Genomic DNA, 27,683 nt, shown 5'->3' with positions numbered 1-27,683 from the left:
GTGTGAAATTTTAGAATTTTTAAAATCTAAAATCTTGCTTATTTCAGTGGAACACTGAATGGCTAATTGGAAATTCTATAGGTGGGGACCTTATTTACTTCCGGATTTCATTGAAAAGGTGGCTTTTCATTGAGGACTGTCCACTTAGTACCTGTGATTATTTTACCTGAGCAATTTACAATTTAGTTTCTTCAAAGAAAGGTCCTCTAACTTTGATACAAGCCTGGCTGTTGGTGCTATGGAGGCAGACCTGAGGGACCTGAGAAGAGGATGTAGACTTTCTTTCAATACCCCTGATTTCCTTATGCCATTCTTTTTCTTCCCTGCACCCTTGCCCCATTCTGTGCCTGTTCCCCCTGATTTCAGAGTGTAGCTGTGGCCACATGGCTAAGAGGATAGCGGGAAATCCATCAGGGTCTCCCCACACAGGCGTGAATCCTGTCAGCTGTGGCGCTGGTGCTTTTCCCCTTAGAAGGTGACCCTTTGACACTTTTGCAGTTTGAGGGTCTGCGATAAATTTGATCACAGATCTGTAGCATTCCATTTCTCCAGAGAATAAACCTTTCGTCTTCCCTGGGGATGATGTTGAGAGACAGGAATCTCCAGTGATGGGAGGGCTCTTTTACAAGTACATGTTTTTAAACCTTCTACCTGCTTTCAGTTCCCTAATACACACCTTTATTTTGTAATACATCTTGCCTCTTAATTCTCAAGTTTTTCTGGAGTTGCCTCCAGTAAATTAGCTTCTACTTCTGAGTGTCTCCCATTCCTTTGTTTCATAAGTGTTTATTTCAGTCATAAATATTAATAAGTACTTTGAAAATCACCCTCAGGTAGACACCATCCAGGTCAGGAATTGGAATGTAAGAGAACTCCATAAACTCTTCCTTTGTACTCTTGATAGTAACTCTTCTTTCTCAACATCATCCCCAAGGAAGACGAAAGGTTTATTCTCTGGAGAAATGGAATGCTTACACACTGTGATCAGATTTATCACAGACCCTCAAACTGCAAAAGTGTCAAAGGGTCACCTTCTAAGGGGAAAAGCACCAGTGCCACAGCTGACAGGATTCATGCCTGTGTGGGGAGACCCTGATGGATTTCCCGCTATCCTCTTAGCCATGTGGCCACAGCTACACTCTGAAATCAGGGGGAACAGGCACAGAATGGGGCAAGGGTGCAGGGAAGAAAAAGAACGGCATAAGGAAATCAGGGTAAACACCTGAATTGGTCCCTTATACCACAGATTAGCTGTGGCAGTTTTTGAATTTTACATTATGAATACATATTATACCTTTACAATATTAATGGTTAGTAAGTTCTCCAGGCATATTAAAAACTTAATAAAATTGAAGTAAAACAATGTAAAGGCTGTGTGAAAGTTAAGCAGTTACTTTTTCTTGAGACATTGATCAAACCTTTTAAGAGTTTAGATTTTTACCCTTTTTAGTTTCAAGGAACATAGGTTTCTAACATTCAGTAAGTCAGTTTTTTTTCCTCCCAGGTAAACCTGATTTTTGTCAAGACAGAGACCCCCTGAGGGTCTCAATAAGCCGAGAACAAAGTTTTCTTGGGAGCCCTCTGGACCGTGATCCATTTGGTTGTCTTCACCCAGTTGCTCAGGAGAACATCTGTGGTGATGACTCTGATAAAGCAGGTGAGAGAGAAAGGAATCAAAAGTGGAATTGCTGTGCATAAGAGTATGTGGGCAGAAGATAATTATTGTAGCGTTGCGTGTAATGAAAAATGGTAAATAACTTCAGTAAAACTGCAGTTTTGTGAAAGTGTTAAATGAGAGGAGAAAAGTCTGTTCATGCATTTGAAAACTGTCTGAAATAAGAATCAGCGTGTTAGTACAGGTTAACCCTTGTTGGAGATTGGGTTTCACTGTCTATTTCCTATGTTTACATACTGTAAAATTTTTTCCCATAAGAAGCCTATATTCCATAAGCAAAAAGTTGAATAAGGAAAGTGAAGCTTATTTAGATAATAAGTAATTTCACATCTGTGGCATTCTAAATGAGCTGCTTTATGTTTAGTTTTAAATGCTGAAAAGTATTAAAGAACAAGTTACAAGGAAAAAACTTTAAATGACTAAAATCTGCCACTCAAAGACAACTGATGTTAATTTTCTTGCTTTTGAATTTATGCATGTTTATAACAGGCTGTTTTTTATGTGTAATGTTGATCCTACAAAGCATAGTTCCAGTACTGCTTCATTACTTCTAAAGTATCTTTTTAAAAGTTGCCTTTTTCTAACCAGATTTCTTCTTATTTTAGCTATCACTTAGACTTGGATAACTGTTACCTTAGTTGTAGCTAGTGTTTAATAGAATGAGAAAAGAGCGAGACCTATTTTCTATATGGGAGTTTATAGAGAAATTGACTTCAGTATCTCCTTTTTAAATTGGAGATTGAAATAACTACAGATATAACTTCCGATGAATTATAGTTTTTGAAATTTTGAAATAAAACTATTAGCATTTTTTTTTAAATTTAGCCAGTGAATACTTAAGGGCTTCCCTGATAACTCAATTGGTAAATAATCCATCTGCATTGCAGGAGACCTGGGTTTGATTCCTGGGTCTGGAAGATCCGCTGGAGAAGGGATAGGCTACCCACTCTGGTATTCTTTGCTTCCCTGGTGGCTCAGCTGGTAAAGAATCTGCCTGCAGTGTGGGAGACCTGGGTTCAGTCCCTGGGTTGGGAAGATCCCCTGGAGAAGGGAAAGGCTACTCACTGCAGTATTCTGACCTGGAGAATTCCATGGACTGTATAGTCCATCAGATCGCAGAGTTGGACATGACTGAGTGACATTCACTCACTCACTCAGTGAATACTCGGATTCCTTTTTATTCTACCTGTCAGTGTCCTCTAGCCAAAGACTACCAGAGGACACACCTACACAAGAAAGCTGTGTGCTTTGACTTGCTGCAGTGAGAGAGCACGCACACCATGGGGAACCAAAAGTGAGTTAGTGACAGGGTATCAGAAAGGACTTACTGTAAGACTTGGGCTTTTATTAGGTGATTTTGGGGAGGGTTCAAGGAAATAGGGATTTGCTTATTTTAGTATTGGATACTATCAGGAAGCAAGTGTGATTCTATTATTGGATACCTACAAAATTCCTATCTAGGAGGTAGGAATAATGGAGTTAGGCAAAGTAAAGCTGTAATTGGTTAAGCAGCAGTCACTCACGTCAGCCAGGATAAGGAGATGGTTGTTTTTGTGGTTTGGACAGTATTCATGGTTTTGTCTATGTTCAGACATGAGAACTGATGGTCTGATTTTTGTGTTGACCCATCAGTCACAGAGTGTGGCCTTCTCCAATATTTGTATTCTGTAACACTGTACCTGTTTACCAGGAGAACTCCAAGGCATAGCCAGTAGTGCCAGGTCTGCTCCTGGCTGTCAGAGGCTGCTTGTCTCTTTCTCACAATCATCCTGAGGTGGTGTTGTTTCTACCTTGGAAGGGAGGGTCTTAGTGTTGTTACTGTCTTTTCCCTCCCTACCGCTTGATTCAGGTCATCACCTCACCTTGGTTTCTCAGCTTTTTAGGTGGTACTCCCTAGCTTTGCACTCTGTACCCTTTGCTTTTGTAGGAAAGCAGGAAATGGTGCTTTGCTTCTCAGGAAAGCAGAAAATGTTGCCTTCCTGTAGCAATATGGGAAGATTAATCTCTTTAAGGCATTGCTTTAATGATGTAACTTCCCCTTTTTAGGAACCTCTCACTGTGTCCCTGTTAATCAGTGAGCTGTTTTCAAACCAGTGATACTTCTCTTCCAGTTACTTTCAGGGACCTGTCCATTGAATTCTTCAACATCTTAAGTAACTTGACCTTGCTTCTCTGTCTCTCATTTTTATTTTTCAATTCTTATCACTACCCAAATGCTACCCTGGGCCACCCATCTCTAGGGGAATCTTTGGTTTGTTATAGATAATAACAGTTATAGAATTGTGATTCTGAATGAAAAATCCCTAACTTCTCATCTCAAAACTGGCTTTTGAGATGAGCTGCTTAAAAAAAAAACCTCTATTAAGTTTCTTACTTTCTTCACTTAAAATCTTAGTGTATATAGAAGCAACCAAGTAACAGTTTAATGGTTAAATTATGTCACAATATTTTTAATTCAACTAGGAGTCAAAAAATGTATTTAAAAACAAATTATATTTAAATATAATATTTTCTGTAGTTTTACTTAATTATCTATAATATAGATATCATTTTATGAATATCTATCTACACACATATATAGATGCATATGTGCCTGGGATATGTGACCTCTTAGAAAACATTTCTTACATAAACACTTAAGAAACATTTAATTAGCATGATCTCTTAATATCATGGTGATAATGAGATGAAAATTTTATTTTATATTTGGTGGAACAGTTTTAATTTTATTCTGTTTCAGAGCCACAGATGACATATGCTTTGGCCAGCTTTCTCACAAATGTTGGCTATTGAGAGTAAGAAAAAAACTAACTCAGAATACCCAGATTACTAATGGTGAGATAGTATAATTTGTATGTGTTTTTAGTATGTCAAATGTAATTAGGAATGATAATTCATAGTAAAGGCAGTACATGCTCCTGTGATTTTAGACAGCACTGCAAGTTATGAAGAAGTCAGATTTCTCCTTGTTCTACACTGGTTGCACTTTCTTTAATGTACATTTTTCTCAACTTTGAGATGAAAGTTGTACTTATGATTGAATATTCTTGCTTCTTTACTGAAAATGATGATAGAAGCATTTCCAATCACACTGGCTCTTTTTTAAAGGGTTTTTATTCATAGAATAATAACAACTACAATTTTTCATGAAAAAGTACATGTGCTAGCTATAAATATTATTAATGAATAATAACATGAATTTTTTTTCTTCTTAGTCAAAAAAAGAAAATTCTAGGAAAGCAGGAAATTATGCCTTCTGGTGCTAAGAATTTGATTTGTCATAATCCATTCCTTCCTCCTCCCTCCCCCTTTTAGTCAAAGTCAAGGAGGCTGTGGTTGAGAATTATGCAGTATTAAGCTATGCTGTGGAGAGAGAAGGCCATACGTACCTGGATCCAAATGTTAAGGTTAGTAATGTCTTGATGTGCCCTGCATCATTAGAGCTGCTTGGCTTCATCTGTGTTCTCTGAGATCTGCTCTTACTGAAGTGGATCAGTGATGAAAGTAGCCAAATCTGAGCATCAGAAGACCACTCAGTGTACCTGATGCATGATCTCTATAGTTCTGAGAAGCAAAAGAATAATTTAAAATAAGGGGTGTGAAGGGGTGTGTGTGTGTGTATAGGTGACTGGATAATTAAGGGGCTGGTGGGTAAGTGAGATACTGGTGGGTAAGTGAGAGTTGCTTGTGGGTGTGCTTGTATGAAAGGCTGATGAGTTCTGAGCAATGATGAAAAGATTTTACTGCGGAACTTTATATAACTATGAAGGTTTCTACACTTGATCTGAGCTCAGAATTAATAACTGCTACTGTTGGCAATTTGGGTTTTTTCTAGCTATTTCTTCCTACACAGTGACCTAATGTTCTCCTTAATTTTTAGGCTGAAACACAAGAAATTTATCATGAGCCATTATCTTCAGTAACTGTTTCCACTGGGAGTTTTTTAAGTTACGAAAACATAGATTTAAGCCTTACAGAGCCAGGTATGAGTATCAAAACGTTTATAAACAAATTGAAAGTCAAACACCAATTGAGTTGCAGTACAGTGATGAGAGCTAACCTTGTTTTTCAGAATGTGCTGAGAGGGATTGTTTTTTAAATCTCAAAAGTAAAGTAATCATGCCTTTAGAATATTGGACAGTATGATATTCTGAACATGTCTGGAAGTCACAGTGATGCTCTATCAATCTCCAGTAGCACATTGAGCAGGGTCTGCTAATATCGGTGGGAACTACCAAGCACGTTTCTTGGTTGTACTGATTCCTTATCAGTGTATGTTGCTATGTCTGTCTGCTAAAATCTGTGTCAAAGGAAGTACCCAGCCATTAAGTATTTTCATTAAACCCCATTTTCAGAGTCATTCCCAGAGCATGTGGACCATAGGGAACAAGAACCTCCTGCTGGTAAAGAACAGGAAACAAATGTTTTAAGTTCTAGAGTTCCTTCAACACAAGATATTTTTCAAAGACAGGACTCTCAGGACGTCCATAAACCTCTTTTATGTGCAGTGGAAACACTGACATCTGGTCAGACACACATTCAACAGATGAGAGACAAGTATATTAACGAAACAAATTTGATGACTGAAAAAACAGACTTTCGGGGTAAGTTTTATTTAAAAGTAAGACTTTTTAAATAAATATGTCTATGTAAACTAAGTGTTCTTCATTTTTAACCTATCATCCTTTTTAGTTGGGAGAAATTGGGAGCTTTGTGTTTTGATGGCTTGCTGTAGCAATTATAACGTGGAAAACACTGAGGAGGGCACTTAGTGAAAGGAGCTCTGGAATCAGACTGAAGACCATGTGGAAGAGATGAGCAGGTCTTCCTTTACCTTTGCAAAGTTACCTACAGCAGTGGAGGCAGTACTGCCTGTATTGAGCACATAAACTTAAGTCATACAGACCCTGTGACTGTTTCCTGAGACCACAGGCAGCTTACTCTTCATCTTCTGTAGAAGAGGTGTTGGAAATAATACACATAAAGTGAAATAATACATATGAAGTTCAGTGTCTGGCCCATGGTAGCACTCAGTATAGTGAGCTTTTCTTAAGTAATTGATCCCCAAATGACCTGAGAGTAACAGAGCTTATTGTAGCAAAGCAGTGACCCTAATGGCATCTTATTCCTAAACCCCCTAAAGACTTTGAGGCTAGTAGAAATGGAAACTTAAATTTGTCAAAGGGTTTGGAAACCCCCCACCCCCCACTTTTGCATCAGAAATAATGATAGGGCTTAATTTGACAGCATCTGCTGGTAGTGAGAAGAATGCAAATAATTTTGTTGAGTTGCAGTTACCTTAAGATAACCTTTATGAATATGTTCTTAGTACTCCTTTTCTAGGCTTTACTTTTAAGATAAATGTCTTTGTCTTTTTATTTTTCCTTAAAATTCCAACAGTTGACTTAGACTTTCCAGAATTGGAGCACAGTTTTCCAAATCTGCATCGTCAGCTATTTAAACCCTTAGAACCACATCCAGATTTTGATTTGTTATCATGTTTCTCTGGGATTTCTCAAGACAGCAAAGACTTTAACCAGGTAAAGTAGATGCTTCTTTGCAGTGAATTTCAAAACACAGTCTGTCTTTTCTTCTGTTAGAACAGAAGAATGATTCTTAGCCTTGGCTGCCAACTAAAATCATCTGGTGAGCTTTTAGCTACCAGTGCCCAGACTGTGGCAGTGGTGGTTTGGTCACTAAGTCGTGTCCGACTCTTGCGACCCTGTGGACTGTAGCCTGCCAGGCTCAGACTATACCTCTGACCAGTTAAATCAGAAAATCTAGGAATGGTCAGATAAAATGGTTACAATGTGGAACCAAGATTGAAAATAGGTGCATTAGAATTTGGTCCCAACCGCTTTATTTCTAGGTATTTTTTATGGGTCATTCCATAAAAACTTGAGAACATTTTAATCGTTAGTTTTCAGGGTTTTTTGGGGGGAGTTACTTTGATGGAATTTAGTCTTCGTCAGGTAAATAGAATGTTGTAAAATTTTGAAAGTCTCCTACAGAGTAAAGGAGCTAAGATTCAAACGTGGGTCTTTCTGTTTCCAGGCAACTCTGCATAGTTCCTGCTTATCAGAAAGTGATTGTCATGTTCTGAACTGTGTCTTGTTAGTTAATACAGTTTGTTTTCTAAATAAAAAGTCTCTTCCGTATTTCCTAAAGTGAAAGAATTGGGTTTGAATAAGCAAGTTGTTAATATGATAGTGAAATGGTAATTAAGGAAGTGCAATAGCAAAGAAACATGAGGATTTGTTGATGCAACTGGTAACACAGCCTTTCCCTGTTTCCCATCAGAGGTCAGGTTCTTCCTGTGAAAGCCTCCATGCTACTCCATCCCCCAAAAGTATGGCTTCTTTTACAGCACTGAGGAGGGCCAGCCTGCATTCTTCTAATACCAGTCTGAACCAGCAGCCTGACCCTATCTTGGCTTGTGACACAGCTCAGAGTTTTGCTGCAGAAGATATTGAGGGTATGCAGAAGTTCGGGAAAGTTAAATAAAACTCAACAGTTTCTCATGGTTGTTCATATCATTTTTCCTTGGAAATTGTGCCTAGTAGCTCTTGGTTTGTCTCCACTTACACCCTTATTCCTTTTAAGGGTAGTAAGTGCTGCCTCTTGTTCAGCTTCCCTACCTCAGCCTTCCAGTTAAAGTATCCTTCTAAAACTTTTTATACAAATTATGTGTGTGTGTATATATATACGTACACATATCACAACATACCCATCTGTGAGATATGAATGTGTTAGTCTGTCTTTCAGTTATAAAGTCAATATTCTGTTATGGGGGGAAAGTCCTCATTGTGTCTAATAGCTATATTTCCTTTATTAAATATTATAGGAGAAAATACATGGTGTGAGCAGTAATTATTTGAAAATCAATGACCGTCCTTTAGCTTCCTGTTCTTGTTTGTGTACCTCAGTTTTTGTTTCTGAACTTTATTAGTAACCTGGCTTTATTTATAATTTTCTCAGAAATTGTTAGAGACTATATCCAAGTTTTACAACACCTAATTATGATCAACTGATCTCTTACAGGGTCTGAACAATCTTTTCGACAACTTCAACCAGAATATTCTTCACAGGAAGGGAGCCAGCATGCCGATCAACCAAGCGTTTTTAGCATTGAAGCTAGAGCTTCCCAAAATGTGGAAAATCAGAACTGTTCGACTGAACAAAATGAACCGTTACAAAACGAGCAAAAAAGTGTTCACTTCCAGCTCTCAGAAGGAAATTTGCCAAGTTCGGTCTTCAGTTCATCTGGTGAGGCTGATGTATTTCATCAGTTAAATCTGCAGCATAGCACTACATGTGGTTCTACCTCTAGTGAGTGGTCAATAAAAGACCAACCAGAAGAAGGCAGAAAAGAAAGACTGGGCTTTGAAAAACTATCAGAAAGACTTGATACAGTGTTACAAGGTCAAGGACTCACTGATGATAAAAAAGAAACCTGTGATTTAAATCCACAGGTAGAGGAAATTGACTCTCATTTATGTGTAAGGACAGTAGAGATGGGAACTTCAATTCAAATACCATATTCACTCACTGTTCAGAATGAAAAATGTCTTCAAGACTCAACTATGGCAGGAATTCCAACAATTGTAGAACACCCATCTCAACTTGGACAATCAGAGCTCTTTGTAAATTCTGGATCATTTTCATTACAGAGATCTATTCCAGTCTGGGTAAGTGAAATCTGTGCTGTATACTTGAATTCATTTTCAGGAAAGACTTTGAAAACAAAATTGCAGGACATGCAACAAAGCTACTTCTTCACATTCCTATCTGAGATAGTCTCGTAATCACTGGAAATCTCCAATGAAATGCAGAAATGACAAATTTTTTAACTTGACCTCCCTCTGAATTTTACATATCTCTCTTTCCAATTTACATTTCTCTTCTCCAGCTTACTTGAAAAATTGTAGCTAAGCCTGTGCTTCAGCAGTCACCTAAACATAGCTTTTACCTTCTAGTACTGTTTGTCCTGCCATGGGTAAGCAGAAAATAAGGTGTTTTGGTCACCTTTTGGATTTTCTTGTATTCTTGTTAAGTATTAAAGGTTGTTCTCTTACAAAGGATGCTCTAGCATCCTACATTTGGCTGCAGCCCAGTAGCCAGCCACTGCTCCATTTAGGTAGGATGCAGACTCTGATGCTGTACAACCCCTACTCAGTCTGGCCACCTAGTCCTGTGAGCGTTTGGCTTTATAATGCAGAGTAGATCTTCTCTGGTGTCAGTAGTTGAACAACCTGTTCTTCTATAATGTACATTATTTTTTCCCTTCTGAATGTGGTTTCCCTTTTGTTACACAGGAAACAGAGTCTGGCCATGGTATAATGGAAGAACCAGAACTTACATTGACAAGCACCAGTGATATCAGTATTGCTGAAATGGATTTTGCAAACTTAACTCTAGAAGAAAAGAGAGAAGATGAGGCAAAGAGCTGTTTTCAGGTAAATTTCACAGCTCTCATTAATAAACCTCAATTATATAGCAACCTATTGTTGAAATTTAGGGGGTAAGGGTATTTTTACTTTGCTTTGTACATGACATTTCTTCTTACAGTATCACTGTATGAATGTGCTCACAATAGAAAACTGACAGTGGGTGAGCTGATAGGACTGCTGCTGCTGGTGCTTAGCCTTCAGTCATGTCTCCCTCTGAGCCACTCCCACCAGGCTCCTCTGTCCTTGAGGACAGACTCTTCTGTCCAGGCAAGAATACTGGAGTGGGTAGCCTATCCCATCTCCACGTAAACTTCCTAACCCAACAATCGAACCAGGGTCTCCTGCATTGCAGGCAGATTCTTCACCAGCTGAGCTATGAGGGAAGCACATGGTAGAAAACAGTGTTAACAAAGTGCTATTCAGTTTAGTCACTCAGTCATATCGGACTTTGTGACCCCAAGGACTGCAGCATGCCAGGCTTCCTTGTCCATCACCAACTCCTGGAGCTTGCTCAAGCTCATGCCCATTGAGTTGGTGATGCCATAAAACTAACTTGTCCTCTGTCATCCCCGTCTCCAGCCTTCAGTCTTTCCCAGCATCAGTCTTTTCCAGCGAGTCTGTTCTTTGCATCAGGTGGCCAAAGTAGTGGAGCTTCAGCATCAGTCCATCCAATGAATATTCAGGACTGATTTCCTTTAAGATTGGATCTTAAATGCAGTCTTAAATGGTTGGATCTCCGTGCAGTCCAAGGGATTCTCAAGAGTCTTCTCCAACACCACAGTACAAAAGCATCAATTCTTCAGCTTTCTTTGTAGTCCAATTCTCACATCCATACATTACCAGAAAAAAACATAGCCTTGACGAGATGGACCTTTGTCGGCAAAATAATGTCTCTGCTTTTTAATATGCTGTCTAGGTTGGTCATAGCTTTTCTTCCAGGGAGCAAGCATCTTTTTAATTTCATGGCTGCAGTTACCATCCACAGGGATTTTGGAACCCAAGAAAATAAAAGTCTGTTTCCATTGTTTCCATTAAGTGATAGGACTAGATGCCATGATCTTTGTTTTTTGAATGTTGAGTTTTAAAACAGCTTTTTCACTCTACTCTTTCACCCTCATCAAGAAGCTCTTCATATCCTCTTCGCTTTCTGCCATAAGGGTGGTGTCATCTGCACATCTAAAGTTTTTGATATTTCTCCTGGCAATCCTTGATTCCAGCTCGTGCTTCATCTAGACTGGCATTTCACATGATGTACTCTGCATATAAATTAAATAAGCAGGGTAACAATATACAGCCTTGACGTACTCCTTTCCCAATTTGGAACCAGTCCATTGTTCCATGTCCAGTTCTAACTTGATTCTCAGGAGGCAGATTAGGTGGTGTGGTATTCCCATCTCTTGAAGAATTTTACACAAGTTTGTTGTGATCCACACAGTCAAAGGCTTTGGCAGTCAATAAAGCAGATATTTTTCTGGAGCTCTTTTTTCTATGATCCAATGAAGTGAAGTTGCTCAGTCGTGTCCGATTCTTTGCGACCCCATGAATTGTAGCCTGTCAGGCTCCTCTGTCCATGGGATTTTCCAGGCAAGAATACTGGAGTGGGTTGCTATTTCCTTCTCCAGTGGATGCTGGCAGTTTGACCTTTGGCTCCTCTGCCTTTTCTAAATCTAGCTTAAACATCTGGAAGTTCTCTGTTCATGTACTGTTGAAGCCTTGCTTGGAGAATTTTGAGCATTACTTTGCTAGCATGAGATGAGTGCAATTGTGCTGTAGTTTGAACATTCTTTGGCATTGCCTTTCTTTGGGATTGGAATGGAAATTGACCATTTCCAGTCCTGTGTCCACTGCTGAGCTTCCCAAATTTGCTGGCGTATTGAGTGCAGCACTTTAACAGCATCATCTTTTAGGATTTGAAATAGCTCAACCTGGAATTCCATCACCTCCAGTAGCTTTGTTTGTGATGCTTCCTATGGCCCACTTGACTTTGCACTCCAGGATGGTTGGCTGTAGGTGAGTGATCATGTTATTGTGGTTATCTGGATCATGAAGGTCTATTTCATACAGTTCTTCTATGTATCCTTGCCACCTTTTCTTAACCATCTTCTGCTTCTATTAGGTCCATACCGTTTCTGTCCTCTGTTGTGCCCATCTTTGCATGAAATGTTCCTTTGGTATCTGTAATTTTCTTGAAGAGATCTCTGGTCTTTTCCATTCTATTGGTTTCATCTGTTTCTTTGATCTTTGGAACTCTGCATTCAGATGAGTATATCTTTCCTTTTCTCCTTTGCCTTTCTCTTTTCTTCTCTGTAAGGCCCCCTCAGACAGCCATTTTGCTTTTTTGCATTTTTCTTCAGGATGGTCTTGATCACTGCCTCCCATGCAGTGTCCTATAGTTTTTTAGGCACTCTATCGGATCTAATCCCTTGAATCTATTTGTCACTTCCACTGTATAATTGTTAAGGATTTGATTTAGTGGTTTCTAGTGATGTTTCCTACTTCCTTAAGTCTCAATTTGGCAATAAGGACTTCATGATCTGAGCCATAGTCAGCTCGTCTTTGTTTTTGCTGACTGTATAAGAGTTGCTGCATCTTCGCCTACAAAGAATATAATCAGTCTGATTTTGGTATTGACCATCTGGCGATGTCCATGTGTAGTCATCTCCTGTGTAGGATTAGGGTTGGAAGAGTGTGTTTGCTGTGGTGGTGGTGGTGGTTTAGTTACTAAGAAAGTGAAGTTGCTCAGTCATGTCCGACCCCATGGACTGTAGCCTACCAGGCTCCTCTGTCCATGGGATTCTCCAGGCAGGAACTGGAATGGGTTGCCATTTCCTTCTCCAAGGGATCTTCCCAACCCAAGAATTGAACCCAGGTCTCCTGCATTGCAGGAGCTATGAGGGAAGTTTCCTGTGTACTCTGCTTCATTTGGTAGTCCAAAATGAAACGTGCCCATTACTCCACTTCTCTCTTGACTTCCTACTTTTGCATTCCCTGTGATGAAAAGGACATCTTTTTGGGGTGTTAGTTCTAGAAGGTCTTTTAAGTCACAGAACTATTCAACTTCAGCTTCTTTGCCGTTGCTGTTTGGGGCATAGACTTGGATTACTGTGATAATGTATACTGTGATAACCTTTGGAAACAAGTAGAGATCACCGTTGTTAGAGACTGCACCCAAATACTGTGATAATGTATACTGTGATAACCTTTGGAAACAAGTAGAGATCACTGTTGTTAGAGACTGCACCCAAATACTGCATTTCCGACTCTTGTTGACTATGAGGGCTTCTTCTAAGAGAGATAATGGTCATCTAAGTTATATACACCCATTCCAGTCCATTTTAATCCATTTAGATTCCTAAAATGTTGATGTTCACTCTTGCTATCTCCTGTTTGACCACTTTCAATTTATCTTGATTCATGGACCTAACATTACAGGTTCCTTTGCAGTATTATTCTTTACAGCATTGGACCATCACCAGCCACATCCTACATTTTTACTTTGGCTCCATCTCTTTTGCTGACCTGAAGGAGGCAAGAATATACAATGGAGTAAAGACAATCTCTTTAACAAGTGGTGCTGGGAAAACTGGTCAACCACTTGTAAAAGAATGAAACTAGATCACTTTCTAACACCGCACACAAAAATAAACTCAAAATGGATTAAAGATCTAAATGTAAGATCAGAAACTATAAAACTCCTAGAGGAGAACATAGGCAAAACACTCTCAGACATAAATCACAGCAGGATCCTCTATGATCCACCTCCCAGAATGCTGGAAATAAAAGCAAAAATAAACAAATGAGATCTAATTAAAATTAAAAGCTTCTGCACAACAAAGGAAAATATAAGCAAGGTGAAAAGACAGCCATCTGAATGGGAGAAAATAATAGCAAATGAAGCAACTGGCTTTGTCAAAGATAAGGTGTCCATATGTGTGTGGATTTATCTCTGGGCTTTCTATTTTGTTCCATTGATCTATATGTCTGTCTTTGTGCCAGTACCATACTGTCTTGATGACTGTGGCTTTGTAGTAGAGCCTGAAGTCAGGCAAGTTGATTCCTCCAGTTCCATTCTTCTTTCTCAAGATTGCTTTGGCTATTCGAGGTTTTTTGTATTTCCATACAAAGCTTGAAATTATTTGTTCTAGTTCTGTGAAAAATGTGGCTGGTAGCTTGATAGGGATTGCATTGAATTTGTAAATTGCTTTGGGTAGTATACTCATTTTCACTATATTGATTCTTCCAATCCATGAACATGGTATATTTCTCCATCTATTAGTGTCCTCTTTGATTTCTTTCATCAGTGTTTTATAGTTTTCTATATATAGGTCTTTAGTTTCTTTAGGTAGATATATTCCTAAGTATTTTATTCTTTTCGTTGCAATGGTGAATGGAATTGTTTCCTTAATTTCTTTTTCTACTTTCTCATTATTCGTGTATAGGAATGCAAGGGATTTCTGTGTGTTGATTTTATATCGTGCAACTTTACTATATTCATTGATGAGCTCTAGTAATTCTTTTCATACTGTTTATGGGGTTCACAATGCTTCTCCAGTGGGCCATGTGTCCTCAGAACTCTCCACCATGACCTGTCTTGGGATAGTTTCATTGAGCCTTTCATCCTCAAGGCTGTAGTGAGTTAGTTAGTGGCTGGATAACTAAATTAAGTGCTATTGCTTTGTAAGTTATCCTTTACATTTTTCAGTTCTTGCTTGGCTCATCCTTTCAATTTTTGAAGGTCATCTGCTGTGGTCAACTCAAGATAACTTTAGGACTGAATTTTCTAGAAAGGCAGTTGCAAAAGAACTACAGTAAAGTCTATAAAAGTCTTCTCTGAAGTGGTAAAGTCTTCTATGACTTTCTTGCAATTAGGTGAGTGAATTTCTGCCTCTTCTGTCAGAAACAGAAAACTCGGATTATCCAGCTATGTCAGAACATCCACTGGAGAAACCAACTGTGTCTGCAGGTATGTGCATCAGATTGGTGAACCCACACCCATTCATGAGAACTTGAATTTGTGTACTGCTGACATACTTTTTAAAAATATTTTAAACAGAAACCTTTTCAAGGTGTACAGCTGCACCAGAGAGCTTACAAGAAGCATTCATAAAAAGAAAAAAGGCATTTATAGAGAGATCCTCACAGAGACATAAAGAGATAAAGGACAAAGTTCATGCCTCTGGAAATTCTCAAACCAAAACAATAACGGAGAAAACTACAGGTATCTGTTATCAAAAAGAATTATGTATTTACTTAGTGGTTTTACTCAGTGGCATTATGTATTTTACTCCATGGCTTGTTCTCCACTCAGGTTCCTTTGTGAGTCACCTAAAGGGTATGAGTAACGTTAGGGTGTCTCTCCCTGAAGATATGAAGACTGCAACCACCCCATACACACAAAAGGACACTAGGGTATGTATATGGATTTATATATATTTGATAGGCAAAGGAATGGCAACCCACTTCATGGGTTGCCTTGTCTACAGCTCATGGGGTTGCATAGTGAGATGCAACTTTAGTGACTATACATGTATCTGTCTTTAATTCCATACAAATTTCTTGTAGATTAGAGCAAAGCAAGATGCACATGCCCAAAACAGAGCAAGGACAAAAGAATTTCATAAGGTAAGCAGCATCCCATACATACCCCCAACTTTTCATGTCTAAGGCACATTCAGAGCCTGATATTAATAACTGATATTATTTCCTCCACAGAAAACATTAGAGAAGCTTCGAGCCAGAAATATATGCTGACTTTCTGCACAAAGGTTTCTTTTTATTCATAACATAGGCCAAGTTATTTAAGTCAATAAATTTTTAACAATTTTCACACTTCCTGATTCTTTGCACTGCCAGTCACCATAGCTCCTCCATAGTTGCCATCTTCAAGTTAGCCCTGAAGAAGAGTAGATACTGGTTAAATTTGGAAGACATTTACACTTTCCCACATCACCAGTCATGGATATGAGTAGCTTGTATCTCCATCAGGAAAACATAGCCCTATCGAGTGACTATTATATCCAGTGGAGAATTCAATCTTTGGTCACAGCGTTGAGGGCTCCAGGATTTGGTCCCATCAGCCCTCTTTGAAATGACCTACAAAAATTATTTTCCCTAATGTGTACATACCTTTCAAAAAGTTCTGCTCAATCCACAGCTGTGATGCCTGCATAACAGAAATATTAAAGGTTTCATTTTCAGAGATGCTCATGCAAAGTTCTGAAGCCAGCTTCCCCAGTAATAAACTAGAAAACAACTCCAGAAATCCAGGCATAGACTGTGTTCAATGCTAGGCATAGACTAGCAATGTCTGGGTATTATAAAACCTAATTAGAAAAATGGTTGTGTTCTATTTATACTAGAATGGTGCTGACCTTCACAAGTTGTTAATTAAGGCTAATAAAATGTTCCCAACAGGCTGAATGCTAACAAAGTAGCAGGAAGAAAAACCTAGTTGGGATTTGTTTTATGGTCATGTCCACAGCAAATGAGAAACTGCATTCTAAAAGCCTTGGTAATGACCATGAAAAACTGACATAAAACAAATTACTTGCCACAGTTGTTTTAGTTGGGCCTCTTAGATCTTCAGTGGAGTTCACTTCAAAGTTTGCCACCTACAGAAAAGGATTTTAACAATAACTGAAACTGATTCAGTTCCGCTTTCATTCATACCTAAACTTTGTTGCAAAACATAAATGTTCTCAGGCAACTTTAATCTTAGAGCTTTCATGTTTTAAGATATAGTTTAATACAGATGTTCAGAAAGGCTGTTTTCACTCAGCCCATTCAGAGCAGTTGAACAATTTGCCCATCATCATAACATCACTGAAAAAACAGTAAAACACCTAATAGGCTGTTTAACGTCTACTTTTTTTTCATTAAATCAAGGAGGGGAAAATGAAAATCTTACTTGTAATCTTCCAGATCCAATTTCCTCAAGCAGTTTACTATAGGATCCTAGAAGTAAAATATAGCAAGTACTTTGGTTTTATTCCTTCATCTTTCCTAATACTGAAAAGCCATATTATATCCAATTTTCACTCATGAGCCTAGCAAAAAAAAAAAAAAAATGTTACAGGTCTCATTGTCACCACTGCAATAAAATTACAGTGATGGAAGCAAAACCTGTGTTTTCAATGTAGCCGCATTAACAGTTTCATGGACCCCATGAACAAGTGCCCATTTGCAGTAGAATGAGGCTTTATAAGTAAGTTTTCCAAGCTAAGCGAATGTGCAGAAGGCTGCTTCTGCACCTGTACAGCTCCAATACTCTTGCCTGGAAAATCCCATGGATGGAGAAGGCCAGTAGGCTACAGTCCATGGGGTTGCTAAGAGTTGGAAACAACTGAGCACACTTTTCGTTTTCATGCATTGGAGAAGGAAATGGCAACCCACTCCAGTGTTCTTGCCAGGGGGAGCCTGGTGGGCTGCCGTTTACGGGGTCACAGTCAGACATGACTGAACTGACTTAGCAGCAGCACCTGTATAGAAGTTCCACTTTGCTAAGCATGCTATCAGTAAAGGAAAGCTGCTAAAAGCAACAAAGTGAAAAGCGAAATACCTGTTTAGGGTCAGGAGATGGGATCTGTCTAGTTTCTGACAACCGTAGGAAAAAAAGTATTAGTTACTATTGAAGATTATGTCAAACTGAACAGTATCAGAAACTAAAAGGATACTGTATCAGTAGAAATACCAGGTCTAACATGCACAAAGCAAAAAAACCAACGATGCCAGATACTGAATTTATATCGCACTGTCTTTTGAACAGCCAGCAGGAACAAACTGCTGAATGCAGATACCATGCAGTGCAATTATGACTGAACTGGAACCACGCCAACCTCATTCTGTAATGATACTATCTGAGAAATTTACTTTCACACACCTTTAAAATTTTTGTAACGTGAAATAATTTTTTCCTATTTGTCATTACAGCAAGACAACTACATTAACTCTTATCTTAAATTATAAACTTAGTCGTTACCTTTTTACCCTCTCTATACCTATAAAACTTTCACATAGGAAACTATACATGTTTAACAAAGGGACTACGGCATTTCCATGCCCTACACATGCTGTGTCTTCATTTTTTTTCCAATTCTGTAAGTACAAATATTACAGCAAATTTTTGGCCAAAATCTTGCTAATTCTGTTTTACACCTAAACAACTAGCAGTCACAACAGTAATGGAATGCTATACTCAAAATTTCATTGTCGTCAGAACTTCTGAATCCTACTTGAATAGAAATTAAATATTCTACTTACCTCTAAAAACTTACCAAGTTCAAATCATATTAATTCCTGCAGATACCAAATAAAAGACTATGGGTTACTTACTCATGATTAAAAAACAAAAACCTAAAATATATGCTTATTTAAATGTTTTGTTATACTCAGCTCTATCAGAATTGAGTTTTAGTTCATATCTGTATCATTCAGCAGTTGAACATTAAATTCATCATCTGAACTGGAATGGTAACCCCACTCCAAATTAGTCACTAACTAAAACTTACCCAAGTTATCACACCCTAAAACTTGACAGAGATCACTGGGATGTGCCAATACCTAAGATTAAAAAAAAATTGTTAGGTTTTTCATAGTTTAATTGGCAGCTATGTCTTGTAGTTCTTTCCCACAGATCTAACAGGTAGTTCTATGAGTAAAGGAAACTACAGAGTTACTCTATGAGGCGTTTCCAACGACGTAGGTTTATAGAAAAAGCCCCATCGGGATAGACCTCAACTGTTACTTAATCAGTTTAATTAATTTTAAATTAAGTAATATAAGGAAATCATACTATGAATTAATCACATGACATGTATTTTTAAATCAATGCTTAGGAAACATAGTACAAAGTACCAAGTAGTTATTACAGCTGAACCAAAACATTGCATACGTAAATTTAAACTTGACTATTAAGAACCACATTACTACAATGTGTTTAAACTATGCAGTGCCCAGATTACTACAAAACTATTTAAATGAATTTTTGGCTTTAAATTGAGAACTAAAATGTAAAATATTTTCTCATTGATAACAATTATGAAAATACAGAAAAATGTTAATATGCCTGATGTTCTGACCATTTGGGGATCACGAGGACAAATTTGGCATTTGTATATCATTCAGATTTATGAAATTATGTTTCCTGTGTAGTCATTTCTAGCATTACACTGTTAAATTTTCTACTTCATTTTAGTATATGCATCCCTTAAAAAATAGTGGGACTTCCCTGGTGATTTACTGGCTAAGACTCAGCACTTCTGCTGCAGGGGCTGTGGGTTCTGCTCAACATCACTATTAGAGAAATGCAAATCAAAACTATAATCAAGTACCATCTCACATTGGTGAGAATGGCCATCATTTAAGAGTCTACAAATAAATGCCAGACAGGGTGTTGGAGAAAAAAAGGAACCTTCTCTTACATTGTTGGTGGGAATGCAGATTGGTACTGCCACTACAGTAGAGCTACCACATGAGGAGCAATCCCACGCCAAGAAAAACATGGTTGGAAAGGATACCTGCACCTGTGTTCACTACAGCACTATTCCAAGATATGGAACCAACATAAATGTCCACTGAGAGATGAACTGAACTGAGATGAAAAGACGTGTGGGAGAGGTGTATGAAAATGGTGACATTTGTAGCAATATGGATGGACCCAGCAATATACAAAGCAAACTAAGTCAGAAATAGGTATCACTTATATGTGGAATCTTAACTACCACACAAATGAACACATCTATGAAACAAACAGATAAGAACTTGTGGTTGGACAGGTGGTGGGGGTGTGGGGGAGCCATGGACTGGGAACGCTGGATTAGCAGATACAAATTCATAAGATAAACAAGGGCTTACTATATAGCACAGGGAATTAATATTATGTGATAGCTCATAAAAGGAAAATTACATAACTGAGTCACTTTGCTGTACAGTAGAAATTAGCATTGTAAATCAGCTATACTTCAATAAAATTTTTAAAATAAATTGTATAGGGGGTGTTAGGAGATTAAAAATTCATATGCTTGAAGAGGGAATATCCAAGATTCTGATAGCTTATAGTTCTGGGACCCTTTCCTGAAAGCAAATCCTGGCACAATGTCACTGTAAAACGTGCCAATTCTGAGATTCATTGTCTGAAATTACATGATGAATAGAAATTTAAAGTTGGCAAAAATGCCTTTCAAAAATTAAACCTCTGGAGAACTTCTGACAATGTTACCACATTTACACAAATCTGAACCAAACTCACCTAAAGCATTAGACATATCTTTGCAAAATCCAGACACTGTATTCCGAAGATAAAAGCCTAAAAAAAGAAGCCCATCTTTGTTTTATGTCAACATGAAAACTGAGTACTAGGATCAATACAGCTGGTAATTCAGAAGCTTATTTAACTTTACAGCGCTGGAAGCAATCTTTATGCTCATCAATACACACCCATTTTATGGATCATGTTCCTTCTTATCTGTATCAAAACTCATACTGAACAATGAGTTGTGGGTTGCAAAAGAGGATTTACTTTCGCACTTGTTTGTTAAGTCTTTGTCCACAAATTAAACAAAACCAAACACAAGTGCTACTGTAAAATACATTATATACAGTGGTGATGAAAATGATATTTGAAATACAGGTAATTAGGAAGGGAAAATTAAGTTATTATAGTAGTCAGCATTTCACACTAAACTCGTCTAAGTAAAACAAAAACAGGAAGTTGTAGGTCCCCTAAGGTGAAAAAAAAACCTTGTTTATGCAAACTTTTCAAGATTACAATCTGTTCTTTGATTCAGTGCTCAAATGGTACCTTTAAGTTCTCTTACCTATAAATAAACCATCATAGGCAAAAACAGTAGGGACTTTTATTATTTGTCAAGTCAATCTCTGCAGTAACAGCTTCAATTTTTTCTACATAATTTTTCTTATTACTTCAAGAGTTTCACAAATCTGTTTAAGTATTCTTTATTTTCTTACAGGGTTGTTTTTTTCCAAGGCTGGCAATATATAGACACTTATCTTCGCTTTTATTCTGTTTACCTTGTCTGGTATTTATAATCCTATCTCTCTTCAGGCCATTTTGTCCTCTGTCCAGTGTTTAGATTTTGATACTCTCTTTTTAAGCAAAGCAGTTTCTTCAGTATATTCCTCTTGATCCAGATATACATTCTTCTTCTTTGGAAATTCAGAGCTTATTATGAAATAACTATTCTCCTGCATGAGAAATATTTGTAAGACATATGACCAATTTCACTGCACTAGTATTTACATATAACTAGGTTACTTAACCTGAAAATTCCATTTGGATTTTTAAAAATTTGATATCCTAGTAACAATAAAACACATTAAAACTTACAATACTACTGACCCAGTACTGCTAATTGATGTTCTCAGTTATCTACACGATAAAAATCTCCCTTTGTCAACTCCTGCCCTCCCAAAATGAAATGGAATATGTCACTTACCACCAACTTAATATCACATTCATCATGTTCAAGGTTTGCTGCAATCTCCTCCTCTGCTCTGTAATATTAAAAACATTATCACTCAGTTGACAATAAATTCATAGCATACTGTTATGACATACAACTGAACCAGCAATACCAGTTGATCATCACTATTAAGTATGAATACTTACTTAATATTAAGTAACATGGAATGAGGTTTGTGACATTGTACAGGAAACAGGGATCAAGACCATCCCCATGGAAAAGAAATGCAAAAAAGCAAAATGGCTGTCTGGGGAGGCCTTACAAATAGCTGTGAAAAGATAAGCGAAAAGCAAAGGAGAAAAAGAAAGATATAAGCATCTGAATGCAGAGTTCCAAAGAATAGCAAGGAGAGATAAGAAAGCCGCCTTCAGCCATCAATGCAAAGAAATAGAGGAAAAGAACAGAATGGGAAAGACAAGATCTCTTCAAGAAAACTAGATACCAAGGGACCATTTCATGCAAAGATGGGCTCGATCAAGGACAGAAATGGTATGGACCTAACAGAAGCAGAAGCTATTAAGAGGTGGCAAGAATACACAGAAGAACTGAACAGAAAAGATCTTCATGACAGATAATCATGGTGATCACTAATCTAGAGCCAGACATCTTGGAAAGTGAAGTCAAGTGGGCCTTAGAAAGCATCACTACGAACAAAGCTAGTGGAGGTGATGGAATTCCAGTTGAGCTGTTTCAAATCCTGAAAGATGATGCTGTGAAAGTGCTGCACTCAATATGCCAGCAAATTTGGAAAACTCAGCAGTGGCCACAGGACTAGAAAAGGTCAGTTTTCATTCCAATCCCAAAGAAAGGCAATGCCAAAGAATGCTCAAACTACCGCACAATCGCACTCATCTCACACGCTAGTAAAGTAATGCTCAAAATTCTCCAAGCCAGGCTTCAGCAATACGTGAACTGTGAACTCCCTGATGTTCAAGCTGGTTTTAGAAAAGGCAGAAGAACCAGAGATCAAATTGCCAATATTCGCTGGATCACGGAAAATTCAAGAGAGTTCCAGAAAAACATCTATTTCTGCTTTATTGACTTCTGCCTTTGACTGTGTGGATCACAATAAACTGTGGGAAATTCTGAGAGAGATGGGAATACGAGACCACCTGACCTGCCTCTTGAGAAATCTGTATGCAGGTCAGGAAGCAAGTTAGAACTGGACATGGAACAACAGACTGGTTCCAAATAGGAAAAGGAGAACGTCAGGCTGTGTATTTTCACCCTGGTTATTTAACTTCTATGCAGAGTACACCATGAGAAACGCTGGACTGGAAGAAACACAAGCTGGAATCAAGATTGCCAGGAGAAGTATCAATAACCTCAGATATGCAGATGACACCACCCTTATGGCAGAGAGTGAAGAAGAACTAAAGAGCCTCTTGGTGAAAGTGAAAAAGAGTGAAAAAGTTGGCTTCAAACTCAACATTCAGAAAACTAAGATCATGGCATCTGGTCCCATCACTTCATGGCAAATAGATCAGGAAACATGGAAACAGTGACAGACTTTTATTCTCTTGGGCTCCAAAATCACTGCAGATGGTGACTGCAGCCATGAAATTAAAAGATGCTTGCTCCTTGGAAGAAAAGCCATGACCAACCTAGACAGCATATTAAAAAGCAGATTACTTTGTCGATAAAGGTCAGTCTAGTCAAAGCTATGGTTTTTCCAACAGTTATGTATGGATGTGAGTGTTGGACCATAAAGAAAGCTGAGCACTGAAAAACGCTTTTGAACTGTGGTATTGGAGAAGATTCTTGAGAGTCCCTTAGACTGCTAGGAGATCCAACCAGTCAATCCTGAAAGAAATCAGCCCTAAATATTCCTTGGAAGGACCGATGCTTAAGCTGAAACTCCAATACTTTGGCCACCTGATGTAAAGAACCAACTCCTTGGACAAGACCCTGATGCTGAGAAAGATTAAAGGCAGGAGAATGGGATAACAGAGGATGAGATGGTTGGATGGCATCACCGACTGGAGAGACATGAGTTTGAGTAAACTCCAGGAGCTGGTGACGGACAGGGAAGCCTGGCATGCTGCAGGCCATGGAGTCCCAAAGAGTCAGACATGACTGAGCGACTGAACTGAACATTTAATATGAATTTTAAACATTAAAAAAGTATTAAAATCTAAACAAACTGATAGTATAATGTGGAGCAACATGAAAATTTAAAAGCATACTAATGTTCAAAGTTGTTCCAATGTCTGAACTTACGCTGACTCTTCAATAGGAGAGAGAGATCCATCATCATCCAAGTATCTGTATCTTCGACTATCAAGGTCTTCTTTTTCTAAATCTTCAGCAACATTCATCTGTTTCAAGGATTCCTTGAGGTAGTATTCATACTTCAGTTTTTCAAGGTAGTTAAAAAATCCTCTTGCCACTGCTTGCTATATACCAGAACATCCTGTTGTAAGTCACAGACTTGGAAAAAAATTTTTTTCTGCCACAGCTTAGCAGATAGATGCTTATGTTCTAAAATAACAAGGAAGCTCTAACTCTGCCATATGGCGATCACCTCTATCAAACACTGCTTATAAAAAGAATTCACTTTTCTACCAAGCAAGTTACCAAAGTTGGTACACCAAGAAAAACAAGCACAAATCTTGTATATGGTTTGGATGCTTCTAAAGATTTTTTTTTAATGCAAATTGAAAGGTCTGTTTTAGTCACTTTTAAACATAAAAGGTTAATTACTAATGCTTTCCAATAAATCAGATTTTAGAACAAGTGACTCTACAAATTCTGCTGCTGCTGCTAAGTCACTTCAGTTGTGTCTGACTCTGTGCGACCCCATAGACGGTAGCCCACCAGGCGCCCCCGTCCCTAGGATTCTCCAGGCAAGAACACTGGAGTGGGTTGCCATTTCCTTCTCCAATGTATGAAAGTGAAAGGTGAAAGTGAAGTTGCTCAGTCGTGTCCGACAAATTATGTAGTCACTTAAAATTCAAATATTTGAGTCTACTGCTATGAACTGGCTGATCTGTCAGGTGATTCTGTCAGAATGAAATCTACTAAAGCCACTGAACACAAAAGTCAGGTGTGGGTTTGACTTAGGTTATAGTAAAATAACTAGACATTATTTGAGTTTTAGGAATGATGTTTAAAACCTGTTTGGGTAAGAGCAAGGTACAAAAACGTCCTTGGATTTACATGCAGATATATCCACCCAATATACCAGTAAAGATTACATCCAGAAGCCCAAGTCAACTTTGAACTGAAGGATGGAGGTGGCATTTAAGTGGCAGTATAGTCAGGATAAAGAAGTATTATCAAAGTTGCAAATTGCATGTTCCAGGTGTTACCTAAATTCTAAAAGTGACCAACAACTCATTTCACACATTTAAGCTGTGTATGAGCATATATAAATAATGACTCACCTCAAAGGTTAAAATTTTTCTCCAAGGTAATGGTTTTCTTCCATTTTTTGATTCTAAAAATGGGAAACCAGGTCTTTTGTCTTTAAATTGTTTCTCAGTAATTTGTGAGTATCTAGTGGTTCTCCTTCCTTTTGGTCTTCCCACTGATCTTCCTGTTGGCTTGTATTTCCTCTTTTTACGTTTATGTTTCTTATTTTTGAATCTTTCAAAAATAGCCTTTAAAGTCAGTGGTCTTGGCTCTATAGATGAGTCACTAGATGTCTCTGTTGCCTGTGTACTTTTGGGTATATGAACGAATTTTCTGATAGTGTTTCTTTGCCTCCGTTTAGGTGGGACAGGAACACACTGAGTTTTAAATAAGCTGCTACCAGAGGAAGAGCTGTCACTAGAAAACAGGGAAAGATTAATCGCACCCTCTCAAATTACTGAATGTTTATTACCAGTAATGTTTTAAAAATCAAAGCAGGAAAACATGCTTAGAATAATTTCTTAAAAGATGGGCTCAGTACTAACAAACTGAAGTGGGCCATAATGCCACTGCCGTGGTGATCTTCCTTTAAGTTCCATAAAGGCATCCTGTTCACTGCTGGATCCTAAGTGAAACAGGACAAAGCCTCCTCTAAATAAAAGTATCTTACTAGAGACGTATCTGATGAATATACTAGAAATGCTCATGTGATTTACCAGTGAGATCAGTGATTTAGAATAGATACCTTTCATCTTAACACATAAGCCAGCATCCTTGCTAACATGAAGTAAGAACAAATTGATTTTAAAGCAAGACTAATACCCATCTTCTTAGTTCAAAAACTTCAAAGGCCTGTCCAAACCAAGTTTTCCTTTTCTGTTCCAATTCTTATGCCTTCCCAGTAATTCAAATACAGTAAATATTACCATCCAGTCTCTTATCCACGAAAAATCTTTTTTTTTTTTAAAGGCACTTACCTTTGATTCTCAGTTTCCACAGCTAAATCAGATGCCGTTGTATAGTTAAGAGAATCCATTCTTGAACCAAGTCCCTCTCAATTATCTTTTGCTTTCAATAGATTTCTGACCATATAAAATCTGGTAAATGTGGTGTAGTTTCCTTGAACAAATTAATGTCAACAGTTAGTAATCAGAGTAATGCAAATTTTGATGTAGCTGTGAGTTATGTAAATAATATGTAAACTAAGACCATATCACTGACAAAGCCTTTAATATTTTCTGGTAGTAACTGTAAATTCAGATCAATTCTAAAATCTAGAGATTTGATTCACGGGTTGTTTCAGTTTTGCCTCCTTCATCTGTCCAATGGAATAAGATTCCAGAAGAGTAGGTAATTTCCAACAGTATCAAGGAACTTTCCCAACAGGAAAAAATGTAACTTTAACCCTTAGCCATAGTAATGTACAATGAAGAGTATCAGTGTTCAACAGAAGTTAACTACTATGTGTGGCCCAGTATAGCAGGGAAAATAATCATTAGGTCTTACTACCTCAATCCAAACTCCTGGTCTGGGATTTACTATTAGGGTATTAAAAGTTCTAAATTCTCCAAATTCTCAATAAAAGGCTTGCAGATAATGCCCGTTGTCTTTTTTTCACTTCCATGGATACAGTGTTTTGGGCAAAATTTTTTAAAGGATAATAATGTCTTTACTTCTCAACCTCCCTTAGAGAGGATGCCATCATTCTCCCACTGTTCGTTTTTAGCGTTTTAAGAGCGACATATTTCAAATACAGGAAGACAATAGGTCACAAAAATCTCAAGCTTTGCAAAATCTAAGTCATGAAGTGAAGTCGCTCAGTAGTGTCTGACTCTTTACGACTGTAGCCTCCCAGGCTCCTCCGTCCATGGGATTTTCCAGACAAGAATACTGGAGTGGGTTGCCATTCCCTTCTCCAGATCTTCCCAACCCAGGGATTGAATCCGGGTCTCCGGCTTTGTAGGCAGATGCTTAAGTGGATCCAATGGCAGCGATGGGTATTATCAAAACTAAAGCTAACACAAATCTTTTCCGGAATTTGGAAAGCAATCCTGTGGAAGTACTGCTTCCTAGTCGGGGACTCTGCTGACCGGACCACGCGGCCGCGAACAACTCGCCCTTGCGCGATCCTGGGGCAAGCGTCTCCAGGAGGCACCTACGTCGAGCGAGGATGGCGTCAGCAACGGCTACCTCGCACTCAGCCGCCATTTAGAGAATAAGCATTGTTTCATGCTCCATTTTAACATCCACTTCACGGGCCACGCTCAGGCCACGGTCGCAGCGCAGCCCTAGGCCCGCAGTCCACAACCACCGCGTGCCCTCCGCCATCAGGGCTCGACCCCCGCGGCTGGACCGCAACCCCGCCCCGCCCCACAGGGCCCGGGAAAAACCACAGGGCGACCCCTCCGCCGACCCCAAGGCCCGGACGCCCGTGTCCTTTCCGACCCCTCCAGAGACAGATGGCGTATACCAACCTGCGCCGGCTCGGCACGGACCTCTGCTGCGGACAGCAACCTACCCGACCATAGCACCCCGAAAGAAAGACTGGAGACAACCACCGCCGCCGCCGCGCGGGAGGAAAGGCTGGGCGCGCCGCGCGCCCAAGCTAATAGTGGGGCGGAAGTCTCGCGATAACAACTGGACTCCGGGATGAACGGGAGAGCTGGGAGGTGGCGTGACGCGGCCGCCATGTTTATCCCCGCGAGGGGAGGTCCGATTCCAGTG

At 38.7% G+C, this 27,683-nt stretch overlaps 2 protein-coding genes and 10 non-coding genes across 40 annotated transcripts in view; 3 read left to right on the top strand and 9 right to left on the bottom strand.

The window, feature by feature from the left end:
• The window catches only part of CEP295 (centrosomal protein 295), a 49,903-nt gene extending 33,951 nt beyond the window's left edge, over positions 1 to 15,952 (top strand). For 2 of the 13 annotated variants that reach the window (XM_060404195.1, XM_060404201.1), the window contains 10 exons: positions 1,505 to 1,657; positions 4,991 to 5,082; positions 5,556 to 5,658; positions 6,031 to 6,279; positions 7,076 to 7,215; positions 7,976 to 8,150; positions 8,717 to 9,363; positions 9,991 to 10,131; positions 14,995 to 15,088; positions 15,179 to 15,952. In XM_060404195.1, the coding sequence (XP_060260178.1) occupies positions 1,505 to 1,657; positions 4,991 to 5,082; positions 5,556 to 5,658; positions 6,031 to 6,279; positions 7,076 to 7,215; positions 7,976 to 8,150; positions 8,717 to 9,363; positions 9,991 to 10,131; positions 14,995 to 15,088; positions 15,179 to 15,666 (2,282 nt within the window). In that variant the 3' untranslated portion in view covers positions 15,667 to 15,952. Of the gene's footprint in view, positions 1 to 1,504; positions 1,658 to 4,990; positions 5,083 to 5,555; positions 5,659 to 6,030; positions 6,280 to 7,075; positions 7,216 to 7,975; positions 8,527 to 8,716; positions 9,364 to 9,990; positions 10,132 to 14,994; positions 15,089 to 15,178 lie in introns of those variants that run through there. The other 11 variants (XM_027959480.2, XM_060404199.1, XM_027959479.2 and 8 more) reach the window with 11 other exon arrangements.
• LOC114110219 (small nucleolar RNA U2-19) lies at positions 5,166 to 5,245 on the top strand. The gene has a single exon (XR_003586545.1). It is a non-coding gene; the product is annotated as a small nucleolar RNA U2-19 (small nucleolar RNA).
• Positions 5,397 to 5,468, top strand: LOC114110217 (small nucleolar RNA U2-30). The gene has a single exon (XR_003586543.1). It is a non-coding gene; the product is annotated as a small nucleolar RNA U2-30 (small nucleolar RNA).
• On the bottom strand, positions 15,536 to 27,652 carry TAF1D (TATA-box binding protein associated factor, RNA polymerase I subunit D). 17 transcript variants are annotated; one of them, XR_006057569.2, is made up of 13 exons: positions 27,434 to 27,584; positions 25,937 to 26,078; positions 24,992 to 25,376; positions 23,826 to 24,001; positions 21,579 to 21,636; positions 21,154 to 21,327; positions 20,372 to 20,428; positions 18,633 to 18,684; positions 17,684 to 18,420; positions 17,033 to 17,171; positions 16,673 to 16,736; positions 16,252 to 16,288; positions 15,878 to 16,018 (listed from the first exon to the last, which is right to left on the bottom strand). XR_006057569.2 is itself a non-coding variant. In XM_060404206.1 (7 exons), exons 2-6 carry the CDS (start codon positions 25,993 to 25,995, stop codon positions 20,372 to 20,374), a joined length of 735 nt encoding a protein of 244 aa, XP_060260189.1. In that variant the 5' UTR covers positions 25,996 to 26,078; positions 27,434 to 27,584; the 3' UTR covers positions 15,536 to 18,684. The 17 variants fall into 17 exon arrangements, 3 of the variants coding, with proteins under 3 accessions (XP_060260189.1, XP_027815286.1, XP_060260190.1); XR_009597898.1 differs by having other exon boundaries at positions 17,033 to 17,079; XR_003586421.3 differs by having other exon boundaries at positions 17,033 to 17,079; positions 18,385 to 18,420.
• LOC114110211 (small nucleolar RNA SNORA25) lies at positions 16,094 to 16,220 on the bottom strand. Its single transcript, XR_003586537.1, has one exon. It is a non-coding gene; the product is annotated as a small nucleolar RNA SNORA25 (small nucleolar RNA).
• On the bottom strand, positions 16,525 to 16,646 carry LOC114110215 (small nucleolar RNA SNORA32). The gene has a single exon (XR_003586541.1). It is a non-coding gene; the product is annotated as a small nucleolar RNA SNORA32 (small nucleolar RNA).
• LOC114110209 (small nucleolar RNA Z40) lies at positions 16,875 to 16,947 on the bottom strand. Its single transcript, XR_003586535.1, has one exon. It is a non-coding gene; the product is annotated as a small nucleolar RNA Z40 (small nucleolar RNA).
• On the bottom strand, positions 17,190 to 17,323 carry LOC114110212 (small nucleolar RNA SNORA1). Its single transcript, XR_003586538.1, has one exon. It is a non-coding gene; the product is annotated as a small nucleolar RNA SNORA1 (small nucleolar RNA).
• LOC114110210 (small nucleolar RNA SNORA8) lies at positions 17,796 to 17,932 on the bottom strand. The gene has a single exon (XR_003586536.1). It is a non-coding gene; the product is annotated as a small nucleolar RNA SNORA8 (small nucleolar RNA).
• On the bottom strand, positions 18,517 to 18,587 carry LOC114110223 (small nucleolar RNA SNORD5). Its single transcript, XR_003586548.1, has one exon. It is a non-coding gene; the product is annotated as a small nucleolar RNA SNORD5 (small nucleolar RNA).
• Positions 18,732 to 18,862, bottom strand: LOC114110216 (small nucleolar RNA SNORA18). The gene has a single exon (XR_003586542.1). It is a non-coding gene; the product is annotated as a small nucleolar RNA SNORA18 (small nucleolar RNA).
• Positions 20,573 to 20,700, bottom strand: LOC114110220 (small nucleolar RNA SNORA40). Its single transcript, XR_003586546.1, has one exon. It is a non-coding gene; the product is annotated as a small nucleolar RNA SNORA40 (small nucleolar RNA).
• Positions 27,653 to 27,683: the final 31 nt, after the last annotated feature.

The sequence above is a fragment of the Ovis aries genome, chromosome 21 (assembly GCF_016772045.2).
Source record: "Ovis aries strain OAR_USU_Benz2616 breed Rambouillet chromosome 21, ARS-UI_Ramb_v3.0, whole genome shotgun sequence".
Lineage (NCBI taxonomy): Eukaryota > Metazoa > Chordata > Mammalia > Artiodactyla > Bovidae > Ovis > Ovis aries.
Note: the sequence above shows the minus strand (reverse complement) of the source record. Positions and strands in the feature narration are given on the sequence as shown.

Bases quoted from the DNA above. Each gene is read 5' to 3' on its own strand.
- TAF1D (XM_027959485.3), bottom strand. From the start codon at position 25,995: ATGGATTCTCTTAACTATACAACGGCATCTGATTTAGCTGTGGAAACT. The intron at 24,002-24,991 runs GTGAGTCATTAT...TCTGGTATATAG, and splicing joins GAAAAATTTTAACCTTTGAG to CAAGCAGTGGCAAGAGGATT. The intron at 21,637-23,825 runs GTAAGTTCAGAC...TTAATATTACAG, and splicing joins TCTCCTATTGAAGAGTCAGC to AGCAGAGGAGGAGATTGCAG.